Consider the following 19,441-nt stretch of genomic DNA (forward strand, 5'->3'; position numbering starts at 1 on the left):
AGGTTCAATTTTATTTTCAAATGTAGCCTATGCAACAATTACCGAGGGATGCACATTAAAAAAAAAAATCAATCCTTTGTGAGAAGTACACTGCAGAAATTCCTTAAGAGGTTTTATGATTCCTGGATCAATAAACCCTCCACAACCAATGGGTATTTGGTGACCTTTGACCTTGCAGACACGTCCATCACTCCACATAGTGCTATATGGCATGATGACTGGTTCAGCCGTGCCTCGGCAACCAATCACAGCGCAAGAATCCCCAGACAAAGACAATCAGACGCGACTTTCTCGTCCTCCACGGCAACTACTCGCTCCTTTTCTATTCGCGCCACCTTTCTCGCGCCCTCTGGCTTTTCCCTTCTCTCTTTGTCTCGCATCCTGCTCTGTCTCACTTTCCCTTTAGCACTCTGCTTCCTCCTTTTCGTTGACGGTTAGCTCCCTGCCCACTCCACATCATTTCCGTCTTTGGCTTTCAGCGTTCCGCATTTCTTCAAGTTCCTCGCCCAGTGTCTTCTCTGCTCCTGACCGCCTCTCCTCCTTTACACCTGTTCTTTTCTTTCTCTCCTTCATCTCTTTGCCCCTCCTCCTCCCCCTCTTCTCCTATGTTACGACTATTCTTGTGTTTTTTTTCCCTCCACCACCCACATATCACATGACGACACCCCCCCCCCCATCTCCCCGAGCCTGGCTTGCTGTGCTGAAACGTCTGTCCGATGTGCAGTGGAGGGTGTGAAAGCCTGTGCTGCCCTAGCCTGGGGCGGCCCGAACGCTCTTCTGCGCCGCCTACATTCTGGACGGACTGGTTCTTCGGCTCTGGTCCAGAACACTGAAGCGTGCATTAAATCTGCTAAGCTGAATTACAATTTCATGCACCAAAAGCTGTCCTCGACGCATAACTGCAGGACAGTTTTTTTGCCCCTCGGGGAAAAGAGGAAAAAATGCGAGTGCGCAAATCTCTGCTCAGTCTGTGGCACTCTCTTCGGTGGGTGAGGTTTGAGGGCCGACACTCCCTGGTCCGTTTAGTTTAGATTAGTCCATCTTTTATCTTTGGCTATTTTTAACTGCTCTTTTCCAATGCCTCTGAGATAGCCCCTCTTCTGCCTGCAGTCATGTGCATGTGCTTGTCCTATCTGCGCTTTTTGCTGACTCATGCACTAGTGCAGCCATGCACCAGAGCCTTGAACCGGCCGCCTAATGATGGATGATTTGGTTTAGCAGGCCCTTGGCCTTGTTCTTCTGTGTTGCACCCTGTAGGTGTTCATGGGAAGGAGAGGGCCCTGCTGCATTTTGGGATATGTTTTGATTTGAATACAATCATGAGGGGTGGGTAAGATGGGGGCCTCACAGTGGCAGCCTCCACCCACCTCCCTTCTGTTTTGCCCCCCTAAAGTTTCTCCCCACCCCAATCCTCCACCACTCCCCCCTAATCAGTTTAACCCTCTCATGAATAGCGCTTTGTCGTGGGATAGATTACAGTGGCGTGCTTTCCCTCTCGGAGGATGAGGGGGCGCAGAGCCCAGAGCAGAGCCGCTCCGGTGGCTTTGCCCGCAGGTGCAGATCAACGGGACGGACGTTTACCGCCTCGCTCCAGGCAGGGAGCTTTATCCGAAACTGTTCAGATGGCTCCAGTGGTTGGCCAGTATCTCTGATACGACAGGGTGACTCCTGAGCTTTGGTATGTGTTGAGTGCTCATAACGCGGTAAATGATTGCCAGCAGTGCTGAGATTCCGCCAAGACTGCACTGGCGTTCCTCTGAGTAAAGTTAGTTTCTTGTGCATATCATTTCCCTCCACATATTTTACTGCTGGTTTTAGCCCCACTGCACAATGAATAAATAAAAGCCTGCCTTAAAACGTTTCTTACTATACACTTTAAAGTGGGCCGAGATTTGCTCTTTAAGTGTTTAGCACAAAAGAAAACACTCAGGCTGCCAGTTGAGATTAGGGCTGAATGTGAGTTGAGGTGAGGACCCCCAGACTGGACCCCCATGAGGACACCTTTCACTGTGGCTGCATGGCTGTCCTGACAGGCGATCCTCTCGCAGGAACCGCCCACCACCGTTGCTGGGAGGAGCTCCTCTCAGAGGAATCCCTCATGTGGCTTGGGTTCCTCTCTGTCTGCGTTCCCAGGTACAGTTCATCTCCAAGGAGGAAGACCCAAGCATGACGATAGTGCACAATAGAGCCTGAGCACAATGATAGTCTGATCTGGTTCCTCCCATCCCACTGGTGAACTAGCACACGGCTTTGTTACAAGCACCCCACGTCAAAGGCCTAAGAACATGAGACCCATGAGTATACTGGTGCTTTTCTGCAGCTTTGGTTGCTGTTTGGTGAAACCAGAAGAATCCATTTTGGCTGATATTACCGGTTTGGTCAATAAAATTCTTTCACAGGTATTTTACTTTCTTTCAGTGACAGACTGAGATGAGATGATCCAAGAATCTGTGGGTGTGGTGAAGATAAAACCAAATGCAGACCAAATGTAGACGTAAAAAGGTAAAAAGGGATTTGTTAAAAAAAAAGTGGGAGTCAAAAAAAGCAGCCATGACGGGATAAAGGGGTGGCGATGGATGGTGGAGTTGAGCAGGCCCTACCCACTGAATGATTCATGGTCTCTGAAGAAAGGAGCAGCCTTTTCATGTCCTGAGGTGTGGCAGACGCTCGGAAATATAGTCCCATTCCTCATCTTAAAACAAAGTAGCACAAGACTCAGAAAGAAAAACGCTCTGACTTTTCATCACGCTGATGACCTTATAAGGATCGTTAAGACTACAAGGATGAGGTTCTTCCAAAAGGGAGAGGGGTGTAGGGGTTAAAAACAGACCTGGCTTCATCTGTCAGGCTGACAGTGATGGAAATGGCCTGAGCTTATGCCTGAGAGCACTACCCCAGCATCATACACACACACACACACACACACACACACACACACACACACACACACACACACACACACACACACACACACACACAGAGGGGATTTCCCTCATTTCCTTTTGCTGGGAGGGCATTTGATCTGCCAATGCTTAAGGTAACAGGCCCTGACACCACAGACTAAGCACACAGTCCGCACACTGCAGAAGCACGCATGCTTAGCTGAGGCCAAAAGTTACCCCACCATCATAACAAAAATGGTTACTTATTATTCACCAGTCTGTTTAATTATTATTCCATGGGCGAATTAATGACCAGCCCGCAACGTCACATTTCTACTTGACAAATGCTTCTTAAATAGTCAAGCAGTGGCTATTCAGGTTTCGTTTGTTACCCACATAATGCAAATCCCAAACTGGCCACGAAAGTACCGACATGCACAAGGGCTGAGAATCTATTAGATCAAAAAGAACTCTCCACGTACGGGTCAAGGGCACAGTGCCACGGCCGACACCACGTGCCCCGCACACCGCCTGCACACAGTCACAGAGCCGCAGGAGCCTGATCAAAGCAGCATGGAGCACAGGAGCACGATTAGGCCTCCCCTGCCTGGTAGCTTATCATGTGCAAGAAACTGATTTGGGGTCCTTGCTAACACTGAAAAGTCCTTGCTAACAGTGAACGACTGCAGTAGGCGGTAGCGAAATGAAAATTCCCATTTTCACCTCTCAGGCGGTGGCAGCAACCCAAAAATAACCCCGCGAAGAGCGCAGCGGGTCGTCCTGCGGTGGTGTCCTGCGTTTGAAGCCGCGGGGAGGGTCTGGTTTCGTCTCGTCTTCCGCAACATGGGGTTTTCGCGACGAGGGCCCGGGGAGAGAGGCCGCAACGTCCGTGTGCATTTTGATTTGATGGGAGAATACATTAGACGCACGATACCAATATGCTTCATGCTCTGCCAGCTGGCGCCGATGCTGGGATGAAATTCCGAGCAGAGATGGCCAGGAAGGGGGTGAGGGGGTGTTGGAGGGGACATGTAATGCTTTTCATCTTGAGCACTATCATTAACTCTTGCGGCGGGTACGACACCGTGGGACGCTGTTTGGGATACCTCGCATCTGCTTCGAGGTTTTTAAAACCTTTCCTTCACTTCGGCTCTTTTTTTTTTTCCGCTTTTCTTAAGACCTTTTCCGTCTGTACTCCCTGCCACATTCTCCCCTGCTCATTATTTAAGCCGAACTGACAGGCCTGCATTGATTTCACATCAGCTGATACTCCCCGAAGGAGTGGGGCGCGTGATGGCTCGGCGCTTGGGCCAGGCGGCGCCGTGGCCTGGCCCGCCGTGGGTGGGCGGGGGGGATGACGAGCGTTCGCTCCCTGATTGAAACCTTCTCAAACGACGCACGGGTCCACTGCGCCAGAGCCTGTGCGCCAACGAGCCCCCGGGGAGGAGCGCCGGGGTGCAGGCGGCCGCGTTGTTTACCGCCGGGGAGAGGGAGGTGGCAAACTGGGTAATCACAGCTTTCTGTCTCCTGTTCTTTTTGAAACAATGATGGGATTATGCAAGGCAGGTCTGTTATCCTCGGCACCCCATCCGTTCGTCTTGGAAGCAGAGCGGGATACTGCTCTTAGTGGGACGGACCCGTAAAGCCCGACCGCAAACATGGTGCAGGCCAGACCAATGACCCCCCTCCCGGCCTGCTTGAGTTTGACCTTGTGCGCTTTAATCCAGACCACGCTCAATAGCCACCCTGCCCCCACAGGCTGCGCTCACCACCATCAACCCCCCCCGCCCCAAAAGCAGCCGTTAAAAGTGTGCTCCTCCTCCCTTCAACTGCATCTCTTCTGATGCCATCTCTCCCACACGTAGACTCAGACGTGCTTGGCCTAATTACAGGGCACTTGTTGTTTGGGGTGGATTACCTGTCTGGGGATTTTCTTTCAGCAACGGAATGCTCCTGCTTTTAACGTTCAATAAACGCCAGTACACGTCCAACAACCCCCCCCCCCCAACACACAGATAAGCAGCCATATTTTCAGGGAAGCACTTCTCTGTGGGAAATCAACAAAAGGGACTGGAAAGTTGTTGCAGTCAGGCTCTTTTCCTGAATTGCCACGGATATCCGTCATTTTCAGATCTCTTAATTATACCTGTTCATCCAAAAACAAGCCCCATCATGCTCGATGTAAGAGATACAGGACTGCCTTTGGAGTGCCCTCAGAATTAGCTCTAGTTAAAACAACCTCATGACCTCGGGGCCAAGACACAACTTAATAGCTTCCTTCCTCACCTTGAAGTCAATTACAAGGTGACGGGACACTGCTTCAGGACATAGCTCACCTTTGTAGCTTGGGTGCACGCGGGGCACGTAGCCGCCGAATTTGATGAGGATGGGGACGCTGTAGCCCAGCCGCACCCACTCCACCACATGCGGCGGGTACAGGTTCGGGGTCGTGATCCCGTCAGACAGAGCTGCGAGGCTACAGTCCAGCTCCGCGCTAGCCCCAAGTCTCGCTCTCACCACCGGGTCCGTGCTCAGTGACGGACCTGCGACACGTACACACACACACACACACACAATCACCGTGACAATGAGCACAGCTGCAGGTAAGTACGTGCCGGTCAGCGCGATGAATGCAGTTTGTTCCCAGGACAGTGAGGGAAGAAACAATACTCTGGTCCCTGATGGATAATGAGTCCATTCAGGAGCACTGTTTATGTCGTTGTTTTTCCCCTGCTGCAGGTGTCTTAGACGCTGCGGATTGGCCCTGCTGGATCAAGATGACGGTAAAACCTGCGGACTGCTTGGTTGTGCCTCCCACCAGCTACGGCGTAAACATTTTGGCAGACATGGAGAGAAAGAGAAGGAGGGAGCCAGCAAACCAAACAAAGGAAAGAGGAGCAGTTACAAACAGGCATGCACACCAAGCCGTAGTGTGAATGTAAACCAATCGATGCTAATAAGCCGGCGGTCGGCCTGCGTGCTTCAAATGTCTGTATGAATCTGTGCCCAGTGCCACCCCAATTCACCCCAATGTGGGCCTTCGTACCGGGGGGCTAACCTAACCGCCATGTCTGATGCCGAGATTAGGGTTAATCTCTTAGAGATGATGCTCTCTGATAGATGAAGGAAGGGGCCCACCAGCCGGCCCCTCTTCATGCTCCTGCTACCGCCGGACCCCCGCCGGACCCCCGCCAGACGCACAAGGCGACCCATCCCCCCCCACCCCCCCGCCCCCTTCCCTCCAAGCGCACACACAAAGCCGAAAAGAAAGCGTGCCTCGAGTGAAGGGGAGGACCTAAATCCCGGACTGATCTAAATCCGGATTTGGGGATTTTCTTTTTTTTTTTTTTGGTGTGGCCCCTCCTTTCCTACACATTGTCTAGCGGCTCCCCTAAACGCCACCCCCACTCGGTCTCACGTTCTCCCCCCCCGTTATGTCCCCCCACCCCACCCAAATCACCCCACCCCACCGCACCGTGTGCCTGTGATTCTCAGGTCGCGCTCTGTACGGCGTCTTCTGCTCATATGAAATGCCGCCAATGAGGCAGCTGCGCGGCGTGTGACGTCCCATCCGTTACCCTTAGTGCTTCCACTGTGATTACGGACGTCTTGGTCTCTGATGCCTACTGCAATCTGATAAACGAAATGTTTGTTTTGGACACACGGAGCTGGGGACTGGGGCAGGGTCACTGAGAAGCGGGCAGGAAGACAAAGAACAGAACCCAAACAAAGGGCTGCAGGAAAGGGGGTGAATAATGAGCTAAAGCAGGACATGATAAAAGTGGGAGGATGAGCAACAAGATAAGAAAACCATGGAGATTGTGATTAGAGAATAATAATACAGATAAGTATAATGGTTCTTATTACTGATTACAGTAAATTGAGCAGAAGACAGTAATCACAGAGTAGATGAGTAAGAATGGTAGAGCAAGGGATTAAAAAAGAATTAAAAGAGTACAGTAATAGTAGAGCACATTACAGTGCAATAGTGCTGAGAAGAAAGAGCACAGCAGAGTGGGGTATATTACAGCAGACTACATTAGAGTATAGCACAGCAGAGTGGGGTATATTACAGCAGAGTACATTAGAGTATAGCACAGCAGAGTGGGGTATATTACAGCAGACTACATTAGAGTATAGCACAGCAGAGTGGGGTATATTACAGCAGAGTACATTAGAGTATAGCACAGCAGAGTGGGGTATATTACAGCAGACTACATTAGAGTATAGCACATTAGAGTACCAGAGTACAGGTGAAGAACTTACGTAGAAGACTGAAGAATACAGCACAAGCGATAACCAGAAACCAAAGTCTCTCTTGTTCCATGGCAAACATTCACACACCATCACAAATGCCCCACCTGAAAAACACAGAGATACACATAGTATGTGCAATTAGAAAGTACATTTATAATACAAGGCTCTGCACTAAATTAGGGACAATTAGAATATTTCATTCATGAAATAAAAAATAACTGTGGAACTACACTGAAATATTTATTCAATGTACATTAAGTGTTTAGATTGTAAAACATATATGGAAATGCAAGAAAACTCTGAAGCCCTGATGAAGCTCTTTAAACCCCAGCACCAAATATTCACTGCCAGCCACTCTTTTCCCATACCAGGACTTGGCAGCCGGTGTGAATGGAGTACTAGCTGCACACATTCTTTCCTTTATCCTTCAGCGTGACATTAAAGTGTGTGTTCCACGAGTTGTGGTCTGAGCTGTGGTTTGGAAGTCTGAGCTGTGGTTTGGAAGAGGACAAGAATACATAAGTTCTTCCTGGAATGGCTACCCTCAGGCCTAGTTTGAGTACTGTTATATTGTTATTTTTCTGTTATACTGTTATGACTTTACACCCACAACTATTACATGTAGTATAAAATACACTGGAGCTCAACAAATCTAACAAACTAGGAGCCGAGGTTACAGAGCTTTTCATTTATCTGATCACTGATTGTCAAATCTAAATCTTCACATGCCCTGTCTAGGCCTATCCAGATGAATAACATCTAATGTGGATAAAGGGACCATAGAACTAGATCCACTTTAGCAAATCTCACATGTTTATAAGGTTGCGAGTACACCAGTGTTAAGACATTGAGACATTTGATGTGCATCTCTGTGCAGGCTCAAAGACACTCTGGCCTGAACCCAGAGCCCTATAGGAAATCAACCCACTGGTGCCCTATTGGAAATCAACCCACTGGTGCCCTATTGGAAATCAACCCACTGGTGCCCAATAGGAAATCAACCCACTGGTGCCCTATAGGAAAATCGACCCACTGGTGCCCTATAGGGAAATCAACCCACAGGTGCCCTATAGGAAAAACCAAAGCACTGGTGCCCTATAGGAAAATCAACCCACTGGCTCCCTACAGGAAATCAACCAACTGGTGCCCTATAGGAAATCCACCCACTGGTACCCTATAGGATATCCACCCACTGATGCACTCTCTGGTGCACTGCAATATTGCTCTGGAGGAGTTGTGTTCCAAGCTGAGGGAAAATGAAAGTAGAGGGTAAATTTAATAACACGTTGGCAAACATCCATGTGGCTGTGTACCTGAGAGCTGTATCCCCTTCCTCTACCACACACACACACACACACACACACACACACACACACACACTACTCAAAGACACCCACAAACCATCACACACGACCCACATGAACACAACACAAATAAGTTAATTACACAAAACTTAAGGGACAGGGGTAACAGAAGAATTCAAGTATATGGGGCAGATACACAAACACAGTGCAGTTTGTTCTCATTTTAAAAAGAAATGAGGCTTTCACAAGATAAAATCTAAATCTTCTAATGTTTAGCAAAGCTTCTTTCTTCACACCTGCATCACAGCACCACTTCCACGACCAGCGAGGTCCCTTCCATACCCATCTAACTTTAACTAACTCACTCCATCTCAAGCTCCTTTGGCAGTCTTCATACAGCACATGACATGGCTGCTCTCAAAGGTGGAGAGTCAGAGGCTCCGGCTGAGTAACGCCTCTCCGACCAACCACAGGTATGACACAGAGCATGCGGCTCTTGTTCCACTACCGCGTACTCTGAAGCTGGATTTATGACCTGAATGCAAACGTTGGATCAGTCTCTTGGCACCACAAGCTCCCTTCACCCGCTTGCGAGGCCATTGGTCGTAGACTTATCACACCAATGTGGATAATATAAGTGAATTATGACCATGCAGCCCAAACAGCTTTTCCAGATATGAGGGATGAGATATTTCCAGATATGATATTTCACTGCAATGAGAATATTTCGATGCGTCTAAGAGTGGGATGCATTTCAGAACAGCTATGCACATCGTATTACTGCGGAAAGAATGTATTTGGGAAAGACAACATTAAAGAAAGAGGGAACGATAGCGAGCGAGTGAGTGTGTGACTTAACAGTGGCTAGAAACACTGGAGTGTCAGGATAAACTGGTCCCATTTCCTGTGAGGCTCTGTCTTCCATGGACACTTCCCTGGAGGCAAACATGATTTGAATTTGTCAATGGAAGTTCACACACTGTTGTATGTTTGGATCTTCACGCAAGGCATCATAAATGACTTATTGCACTGCGTTGCAAGCAACTGCATCATTCCGAGGCAAAACAAGCCTTACTCTGCGGCACACCGTTGACGGGAGAAATGGCGCCGGTGTCAAGGCTGAGATAAATAGCTCACCTTCCGCACGTGCTGAAAGCAAGTCGTTCTATGTGCTTTAACACACTGTGGAATTGTTGAGGGCATGAGAGCAAGGTTAAGACAATGCAAAGTCAATGCGAAGTTACCAAACAGTGTACACAAGACAACTGTGAACACGTCATTATGTTACCAATGAATTAAAATGTTCCTAATAACTTACATAAATAGTCCCTTGCTGTGACTGTGTCAATGGTAGGTACTTTGTAAAAATGTTTTGCATCTATTTGTGACATCTATTTTGGAGTGATTCTTGTATCAGAGCACTATAAGAAGACCGCGTGGCTTTGGGAGTGCTGTGAGGCTCCAGTTCCTAGGCCGGGGTTTGAGTTAGCCTCCTAACAGCGCAGAGCGAGATTTTTGGGAGAGGGAGCCGATCCGGAGACGGCCCACAGACGCACTAAGCAAACGGAGCAGGGCAGGGCTTTTGTGTCTCAGCACGAAGCCCCTGAACAGACAAGCTGCAGAACAAGGGAGGCTTGTGAGGTGCTTTCAGAGAGGGGGCAGGCAGTCAACACACAGAGGGGGGGAGGGAGAGTGAGACACGTGGTTGGAGAGAGAGAGAGAGAGAGAGAGAGAGAGAGAGAGAGAGAGAGAGCGCAAAGTGCAAAGTCTACATGTCTGAAGACAGTCAGGAGAAGGGGCAGACTGATAGGCCAACATTCCTACTTCTTTGGACAGGTGTGCAACTATCATGTGTGCACCCAAAATGATGCAGCTAGTTGAGCATAGGTGCATGGCCATAGGTGAGGTCAGAAAACTTTCTGATTTGCGAATGGATGTGCACCAAACAATTAGACATCATTTAGACGTTAAATGCCATCTTGGGGTTGTAGGCTAAAGGGTTATTTAAATTTATGCCAGTTTATCCGCACTTGTTGAGACCTGCAGCGTCCAAGAACATTTGCTAGAGGACCAAGCTTGCCCCTCTGCACAGCCTGTGGCAGCTCTTGGCTGATCTTCATCTTGATGGCACATTTCTGGGTTTCAGGCTGGTCCTCTCCTTCTGCTCAGCTCCTTGATCAGCTAATTTAACGAAACGTTGCTCATTCCAGCACCGTGGCTAACGGAGTGGTTAGAGGTCTGGGCATTAGATAGCATTTACTTTCTTGGCTGCCTTTTCTTCTGATCCATTGGCCATACCCCTCCTGTACTGTGTAATCCCTACCTTTGCTTAACTGTTAGAAGTAAGCTTTTGGTTTTGCTGCGTCTCCTCTAAGGCAAACGTTTGGGGCCGTGTTCACAAATGCTTTTGGTAAATCTGTGCACCGGGTCGGGTGCCACTTTGATCCCATTAGCAGCAACATGGTCAGTTTATCCCATGCCATGTGGCATAGCGTAAGATGTGCCCAGAGGCTCCAAGAAAGCATTTGACTTGTTATTGTTCCTGGTGATGGGGGCATTTTTTGTGCCTGTAGTGCATTACAGGGTGACAGTAAGATATAATCCATTTTGCATGGACCGACCTGAAAATAGCAGGTTGAATCAAGGCCAAAGGTATTTACCTGGATCCAAAGACCCAAGAGTATGGTGCACACCTGCATGTACGGAAAGGACTATACATGTATACCTCTTTAATATTGCTGTAGTAAGATACATGTATACCCCCTTTAATATCTCTGTAGGACTATACATGTATACCCCTTTAAAATCTCTGTAAGCATGAACATCCATTCAAAACCATTCCTCCATTCTTTATACATTACTACAATTACTTTGACATCAAAGAGCCTTTCCTAAAATCTTCAGACTGACTTCACGAGAAACACAGAAGACCGGAGACATGGGACATCTGAAAGATTAGGCACGTGTAAATAATAATGTGTAAAGATCTGTAAAAAAAAGTGAGGACCAGTGGCATACTTGGAAATGCACCTAATGTACAGTATGCCCAGTTGGTCAATATTGATAATAGATAACCGTGTACCTGCTCTATACTGAAGCGAAGCACGAGTACTGCTGGTAACAGAGACAGGCTGATAAGCAGCTGCGTTACTCCGCTACTCATCCTGGATGATCCCACCAGAGACAGGGCTTCCGCAGAAGGCCAAGGAGGGGGACAGAGGACAAGATGTGACGCGAAAGGATGAATTGCTTAGGACGCTGGCACACTGGCAGCAGGTTCTGTCGGCTGGTGAAATAGATCTGCAGTACCATTCTGAACTATGGAAAACAGCAGCATATGCATCGCTGGTATCTCACTTCACCCAGCTGTTGGTTGACTCACTGCTGGTATGAGAAGTCTTTCAATTTTTTTTTTTACATCATTATAAATATAAAACTTCATGCTTCTATCTCAACTTTTAACTCGGGAACTAATTCGGTGCTGCAGCCATGACTGTTGGCTCGTGTAAAGCAGATTAGTCTAGCTGCAGAGGTTAATTCCACTGTGCCACTGCCGTCTAAAATGAACAAGCATTCATTAGTTTCTCCAGCAGTATTTCTGCAATGGTGGTGATGTGACCGACTCAGCACAGTGTATCCTTTACTAGACTGCAGTAACAGCAATCTAATCTGGCTTTTTGGTTCTAGCAGTATTGTTAAAGAAAACTTAACCACAAAGATGCATTAACATACAGAGGAGAAACAGGTGGGCACTAATAGCACCTTGCCACTAAAGCGAGCGTAGATGGGTGGAGGTGCAAGCACCATCGAGAACCATCACCATAACAAACAGTTTAATGGGTGCCTGAAAGCATGTGTGTGTACAATAAAAACACAGGGAATGAGAATAACAGAGGAAGAAAAATGCTTTGCTTTGCTTTCGTTGCACCCACTGAGACCTTTGATCAGAGGACAGCAGCTTGTGTGATTTATAAAAACAGTTGGTGCCAACATCAATAATCTGTGTTTGCACATACAGTGAGGGGAAAAAGCAATTCTGTGAAGCAGGGCAGCGTTTAGGCCGGAGGAACACGCGTTTAGGGGAAGCGGCTTAGACTTCAGCTGCAGGGGTGGCCCACTGAGTAGGTGGGCCACATTTACAGCACACAGCGACCCCTGCAATACTGGACCATTCAAATCTGTCTGGGACAGAAGTCCTGGTCACTGCCGATTGGCTGCACTGAAGAATGGCTAGATGACGGCCATTCCGATTTCTTGGACAGTGTCGATTTGTAACCAATACTCTCGCTTTTAAGATGCCATCCAAGAGGGAAAAGAAGAGTTTGTTTATAGAACAGCATGCATTGACCAAATGCAGTGGAGAAGTGCATGAAAAACCTTTTTTTCTTATACAACTAAACAGGGTACAGTGTTAGTTAGTTGCTAGTGTGCATGTGTCTGATTATGCAAGGAAGACTACTCATTAAATCATGTCTAATGACAGGGACTGAGATGCCGTGTTGCGGTACAATGAATAAGAGGGTAAGGATCACACACGATGTCACCCCACCCCAAAGTGCTTGCTGGTGTCAGTTCCCAGTAATGAGGAGGGACTCCCCATTCATTACAGCTCCAGCACATACACACATGATCATTCATATGCGGCTAGATGCTTTTAAAAAGACTTGACTCCCATGGAGACGAGCAGGTGTAATATGTGGCAGACGCTCTGAGCGACACTCATCAATACAATCTAATTATGCACACACTTCTGAAGAGAAATATAGGCCTACCCCGAAAATAACTAACTTTTACAGCTGCCGAAGACAATAAAGCCTTTCTGCGGTGCGCCGAGGGGAGATTGAAAAACAAACAAAACACGTTTAGAAAACACGGGGGCAAAAGAAAGGCTGTAGATACCAGGCGCTCTCCGTCAGCCAAGGCGCCGACGCGAGTTTATTGGGCATTGTTCCCTCACAACAGCACGTCGGATTACGTACAGCCTCAAACACCTGGCCAAGGGCTTCTTCGGCCGATAAAATATGTTATTAACATATATAACTTCAGATTGGATAGAAAATCCGACCGAATACATTCTGTAGATGTTTCTATATAACGTGTTAAAAAGGGACAAATATAAATAATGTATATTTAGGCTACTACAGATGGGGCTTACATTAGCTGCAGTGGAAATCCATGATAATGTTCTTTTACCTTGTTTAGGCACTTGACTGTGACAATCACAAAGTAATCTCACTCCATGGATGAGGTCTTCATTTTTCACTCCTCTCCTGTATCCCAAATTAAGTTCGAAAGAACAGCCTTCAGAACATGTATTTAATCCAATTTGTGCCAACAAAAACTAAAAAAAAAAAAAAAAAAAAAAGTCTCCAGAGTTAGCGATGCTGCTATCTTAATCGGTGCGTTTCCCACTCACGAAAGTTGAGGTAAAGTAGCACATGGCGCCGTTCTGCTTAAACCACAAAAGCTTTACATTACCACAGCGTCATGTGCTCAACTTGAACAAGGTGTTGTGTAGTAACCATTAACTGTCCTTTAACTATCCTTAGACCTGCGAGACGCGGGTATCACCTGAGGCAAGCATGGCCAGTCCGGTCACGGCACAGATACTCGTTTTCCGTTCACCATGAGGAAGAGTGTCCTCGTTGTCAAAAACACTGGATGCGTAAATCCCTCCTGCCAAAATGCAGCTTTTACATCCAGACCCACAACGTACACAGCACACCGTGCGCAAGAACCTGACCACGCTTGAAGTCCCGGTTTCTTTCCGTGTGAGTTTTGAGAAGACAAAAACAAACAAAAATATTAAAATGAAATTAGCTTCTTCTAAGCATCTGAGGAAAAGTTGAGGAATTCTCTGTAAGTTACGCGTGTCCGTCTAAGGACTGTAGCGGCTGAGATGCCATGCAGGTTGTACCATGATGGATAACACCTACTTTGTTGCGTTACTCTCCACCTCTCCCCTCCTTCCCTCTCCGGGACACAATACTCCTCTCCCTCCCCCTTCTTGGTCTATCCATGTGCTTCTTTCTCTCCGGACTGAAAAAAGAAATCACACTGCACTCTCACACTGGACCTCGTGACCTTTTTAAAGCCTGACCGATTGTTGACCCGTTGCTTCCAACTACTACCGAAAACTTCGCTCACTGCCAATTATATGCTAATTCATCTATAACCTTAACCACTGAACCCACCATTCTTACTGCCCTACCATTTTTTTTTCCGTTTAAGTAATCGGATTAATAGGGGGAACGCAATTTCTGTTGAATTTTCCCCAGCTTATTCATTACATTGCTGCCAATTGGATCACTTTCTATATTACAGAAAAATATTCTACTCGCTTTATAGACTCTCAGTTCTCAAGACAAACATTTCTATAAGGCTTATACATAATTTATAGCGTTTTGAAGTTTCTTTAGATAATTAAATTATTCCGTGGGACAGCGTTCAAGGAGCATTGTTATGACCAAGAATATGGTGAACAGAACTTGATTCTTGGTCTGTAACTATTGTCCTGGGACGGTAGCTGCAAAAAGAATCTGATCCAAGATCAGCGCTCTTACTGCGAGCTTTCTTTTCAAATGTATTCACTTGGCAGCCGCTTGAGGGCGTGTAATCACGTTACTAAATTAACATTTTTTCGAACAAATTTCATACGGGGGAGACACGCACTCACTACCCACCTCTGATAATGTTTAAGAATAATAGACTATAACCCACCTGTAGCTTTTAAAAGTCTGTCAGTCATAGACTACTGCATTCATCACTGGTCAATTTCAGAGCCATAGCACCACTGCTGACCACAAGTGTGACAGTGGGTATTACACTGGTATTAACGTATAGGGTACAGTAGTGTTGCTGAAATTTACATGGTCTGGCATCTCAAAACATCCAGTGAACAGAAACGGATTGCCAATGTATTGGAGAATGACTAACACAAAATGATGCATGACACCATATAGGCAGTAATCTCTAATTACACACCTAATGAATACATGCTTCTAATAAAATTGGTGGTGCATAAACACACAAAAACACACACACACATACAAAATAAATGTATTTTACATATTTCTTTTTTTTTGTTTACACAAGGTTACAATTTAAATTGTCAGTACATGGTCTTAAGTCAAACTGTACTTTTACAAAATTTCAAAAATAGGTCAACTTAAACACTGGTTATTGGTTAAGACTATCCTATGGGTTAGGGCTATCCGACATCTTATGAAGCATTTAACAGAAATGAATGCAATAAAAAGCACAGGAAACACATGAACTGGAGAAGTGTGTGCTAAATGAATAATCAGTAATAAATCCACTTCATGCACTTGGCTGTGTGGTTTTGAAGTAGAGCAGCTTCACCATTTATTACAGTGTGAGGCATAACAAATTATGCAGTGTAATGCTGGTAAATCAACAACAAACAACAAACTAGTGGTGACACTTTTAAAACTCACTAAACAGTGTGTTTTAAATCTTGTGTTGTTATCCTGGACTTCAGTAGGGAACCACAGTGTATAGTTCATCTATGCCCAGTCCTTACTCATCTTACTTCAGTGTAGTTTATAGAAGATAAAGCTAAAGAAAACCAGTCTCACAGAGCATTATTAAACATAAGACTGACAACAGGCTTCTCTCCTGCCAAAAACTGACATTAATGCAACACACCGCTACTATCCATTTCCCCTTTAACTCGGCAGCAAAGATGGTATATTAATTATATTAGGTCAATATAGCATCACATAAAATGCCAGTATTCTCTCACTGAAGTCAAGAATGTTAATCCAGAAGGTGAATTTATGGTGAAATTATCTGACTTTCTCAGAAGCTCTTTTAATCACCGTAATCTTCTGTACTAATCACCTTTGGTACACGTTGAGACTGAAGTTCTGTCTGTATGCACATAAAAGAGTCTCTTCTTCAGAGATGACCAACATCACTAAGTTGTCACAATGTCCCACGTGACTCAGTCATCAAAGTCTGGGATGTCATCATAGGAGTAGCCACGGTAACCCCTGTAGGCATAGTAGGCGATGCGCAAGTGGTAGAATCCAGGAAGGAAGACCAGAATCCCTATAATGAGGACTGGTATAGTGCGCTCATGGTGCTGTAAATGAATCGCAAGTAAAAATGAACAGGAATCTGTGCAGAACAACTTGGATAAAAGACAGATCTCTACATAGCTAATCCAGTGAAGCAAACCTATGCTTCTCGCTGGGCAATTGCTAGGGATAGTCTAGCAAATTACTTAGGATTGATCCAATTCCAAACAACCCCCTAGCATTCTGTCTTGCTGGCACAACTGGCTCAGGGTAGTTAATGCTGCTTAAAGGTGGGCTGTAGTCTGGATGACCTGTGGAGGAGGCATATCGACCCAGCCCAGGAGTTCAGTGGTGTGAGCTGTAAGTGGCTGATACACCATCAATACTGAGTTAAGAAATGGGGCAGTAGAATGAGGACTTCCCCAAGATAAGCAGCCATATCTACCCCAATCCATGACCTGCATTAATGCTAATGTTAGTTGTTCCTCATATCATTCATGCAACGCAATCACACTTTGGACTTTCTAAGCGTGTGTTGTCTACTTTGACCAAGGGAAAATGCTCAAAGTTCTCTAATAGAGGGAAATGTTTTAAACACATATGCAGCACCATTACTAGTGGAAGTCTAAATGCTGGAAGTCTAACAGCTGTTCATTAATGATTAGAGGGAACCTTGAAGCTAAAATAATATACAGCTTTGATGTGGGCAAAAAATTGCTATGTACGCTGTAATAGGTATTCCTTTTGGATGCAATATGCATTGACAGTTTCAAGAAAAGATTTTAAAGACATTAAAAATCATTTAAAGATATACTGTTAGGGTTAGGGAAATATGATTATTTACTTGAACTTTGTTTACAAGGGAGTTTTTGTAAATACACATTTATTTTTCTTGAATGCAAGTTGCTCAGGACAGCTTTGCTATCCCGTGTTATTATTTAAGGGGTTTTGATGATTTCTCCATGTAAAAAGCTTTTGGTGTTTCAGGTTCAAACTGATGGCCTAACCAGGGTCAGTAGGTGAGCAGCTGTTGGTTTTCACATCTACAGGCCCATGAGGTTCATTGCGGGATACCTTTCAGTTTTAATGAAACCAAGCTGAAGGACTTTGCTCTTCAAATACACATGAAGTGCAACATCTGAGTTCTTTACAGGCGCTACTGAAGGAAATATAGCTCTCTCTTGCTTTATAGGATTTCTGCTTTGCCTACCAATCTAACTTTATGGGGCCCAATAAAACACAAGTGCAAATAAGTAGTTTTGTGTTACTTTAAGCTATGATTACTTAAAAAATTATAATTTATACTCTGTCAGATCTCATCCTACTAGCAACAGGCTTATCAGATACACCGGTGATTCTCTATCTCAGTTCTGTGAAGTCCCTACAGTGCTAATGCTTACAGCAGATGGCCATCAAACAGCATGTTGGCTGGTTTCAGTCTAGCATGTGTACCATATGAAAGCTAAATCTGAAGTTCTATTTTACCTTTGAGCTAATGTACCTGAGGTACCTACCAAAATGCTTAACTAAGTAATGTTGTTTTGTGACATTTTATGGGTGGTTTATTAAAGTTTATTGCAGATTACTAATTACTTCACTCATTTGTGCTAGCAAGCACAGTAGCTCTAGTAGGTCACAGCATAAAGACTGGGTCCACTTTGAAAAAGGTCTTTTAAAGTGTAACCAGCTTGAACTTTTAAGTTTTGTAGACAAGGCATATATTGGGTAGTGGTTCTTTGGCAAGAAACGATCCAATCAATTCAGCTGTGGTTTAGTCATTTTAATTTAATTTGTTTTCATCCAGCAATGTAAAGGCTAAAATTCTCTTCTCAATAAATAATGAGTAAGATTAAATAATGGGATGACTCACATCCAACTCAACCATTTCACACGTGTACAGGCACCAGTGCTACTGACACTGCAGGATACAATGGCGAAAATGGACAGTGTGGAACTGCTCAAGTTGCATACTCACATCTCGAACGTCAAAGTATCCTGCTAAGAGAAGCGCTCCAATAATGATCAGAACAGAGCCGATCAGAAAAAGAACAACCGCCAATGTGATCGCCTTATATGGGACTTTAGGTGGGCTCTTCTTGAACTACAGAAATAAACAATAACATTATCAAACATTTCCATGGCACATCTGCAATTAAAGGCACTGAAGTACAGTGTTGTTCTGTCATGCATCAAGCACTTTACTTCTTACCTGTAAATCAATGTAGCCGTCATCATTACTTGCCAGCTTTGAGTACCGCACTTTGCTATTGGGCAGCCCGCTCGTAATGATGTTTCTAGCCGGCATCGTCCTTCCTTATCACTACTTCAGTTTGTACTGCAATGGATGGACTGCAGTTATTCAAGCTGGCAAACGCTATCTTTAACAGTCTGGTGATTAAGAAGGTTGGGTAACTAGGTAGTTAGATAACTATACTGTCACAAAGCTACAAAAAGAGTAGATATCCTTGGTGTCGTAGCAGTTAGCGAATTAGCTTTAGTCTCTGTAAATTAGCTCATCTAATTTAGCTGGCTATAAAGGTGACAGTCAGCGAAAGCCACTCCTGTTTTCTGTCCAATATACAAATGCAATGTTGATATGAATACAGTGGCTGTCATGAACAGTCATAATTTTAATGTGATCCTGATGAGCACTAAACATAATTTGGCTCGTAACTAGTTAGCTTATTAGCTAACTACACTAGCTAGACAGCCAAGTATTGAGAGAAAACCTGCTTGTGCGATAAAAGTTCGCGTCCAACGGAAATCATGGGTGCAGCATTACAGTCTACAAGTTCGTAATTCAAAATGATCACGGTACTTTACAGTAATACCTCATGTTTAATATTCCTTTCCCGGTGAGAGACAGACACGGGCAACTATGTTGTGGTTTCCAGAGCGCCAAGAGTGAGACTACGCATGCGCACTTCTTAGTACGCAGTGGTCCCTGAGGCCGTAG

General features: G+C 45.5%; 2 protein-coding genes across 3 annotated transcripts in view; both read right to left on the reverse strand.

Moving 5' to 3' along the window:
* The window catches only part of igsf9b (immunoglobulin superfamily, member 9b), a 29,640-nt gene extending 15,488 nt beyond the window's left edge, over positions 1-14,152 (reverse strand). Inside the window, exons 1-4 of one of the 2 annotated variants that reach the window (XM_081707830.1) lie at positions 14,015-14,152; positions 13,637-13,713; positions 7,149-7,243; positions 5,219-5,425 (exon numbers count right to left, since the gene is read on the reverse strand). In XM_081707830.1, coding sequence (XP_081563956.1) covers positions 5,219-5,425; positions 7,149-7,218 — 277 coding nt within the window. In that variant the 5' untranslated portion in view covers positions 7,219-7,243; positions 13,637-13,713; positions 14,015-14,152. Of the gene's footprint in view, positions 1-5,218; positions 5,426-7,148; positions 7,244-13,636; positions 13,995-14,014 lie in introns of those variants that run through there. The other variant, XM_081707831.1, reaches the window with a different exon arrangement.
* Positions 14,153-15,486: 1,334 nt separating this feature from the next.
* Positions 15,487-19,411, reverse strand: tmem230b (transmembrane protein 230b). Its single transcript, XM_026999695.3, has 4 exons — positions 19,317-19,411; positions 18,695-18,820; positions 18,461-18,586; positions 15,487-16,550 (listed from the first exon to the last, which is right to left on the reverse strand). Exons 2-4 carry the CDS (start codon positions 18,788-18,790, stop codon positions 16,410-16,412), a joined length of 363 nt encoding a protein of 120 aa, XP_026855496.1. The 5' UTR covers positions 18,791-18,820; positions 19,317-19,411; the 3' UTR covers positions 15,487-16,409.
* Positions 19,412-19,441: the final 30 nt, after the last annotated feature.

Source organism: Electrophorus electricus, chromosome 25 (assembly GCF_041902795.1).
Source record: "Electrophorus electricus isolate QZ-2024a chromosome 25, ASM4190279v1, whole genome shotgun sequence".
Taxonomy (NCBI): Eukaryota; Metazoa; Chordata; class Actinopteri; order Gymnotiformes; family Gymnotidae; genus Electrophorus; species Electrophorus electricus.

What these genes read in the sequence shown, in the direction of transcription:
- tmem230b (XM_026999695.3), bottom strand. Translation starts at nt 18,790, where the DNA reads ATGCCGGCTAGAAACATCATTACGAGCGGGCTGCCCAATAGCAAAGTG. An exon ending in ACGGCTACATTGATTTACAG is followed by an intron (nt 18,587 to 18,694) that starts GTAAGAAGTAAA and finishes TTATTTCTGTAG; the next exon opens with TTCAAGAAGAGCCCACCTAA. An exon ending in GATACTTTGACGTTCGAGAT is followed by an intron (nt 16,551 to 18,460) that starts GTGAGTATGCAA and finishes ATTCATTTACAG; the next exon opens with CACCATGAGCGCACTATACC.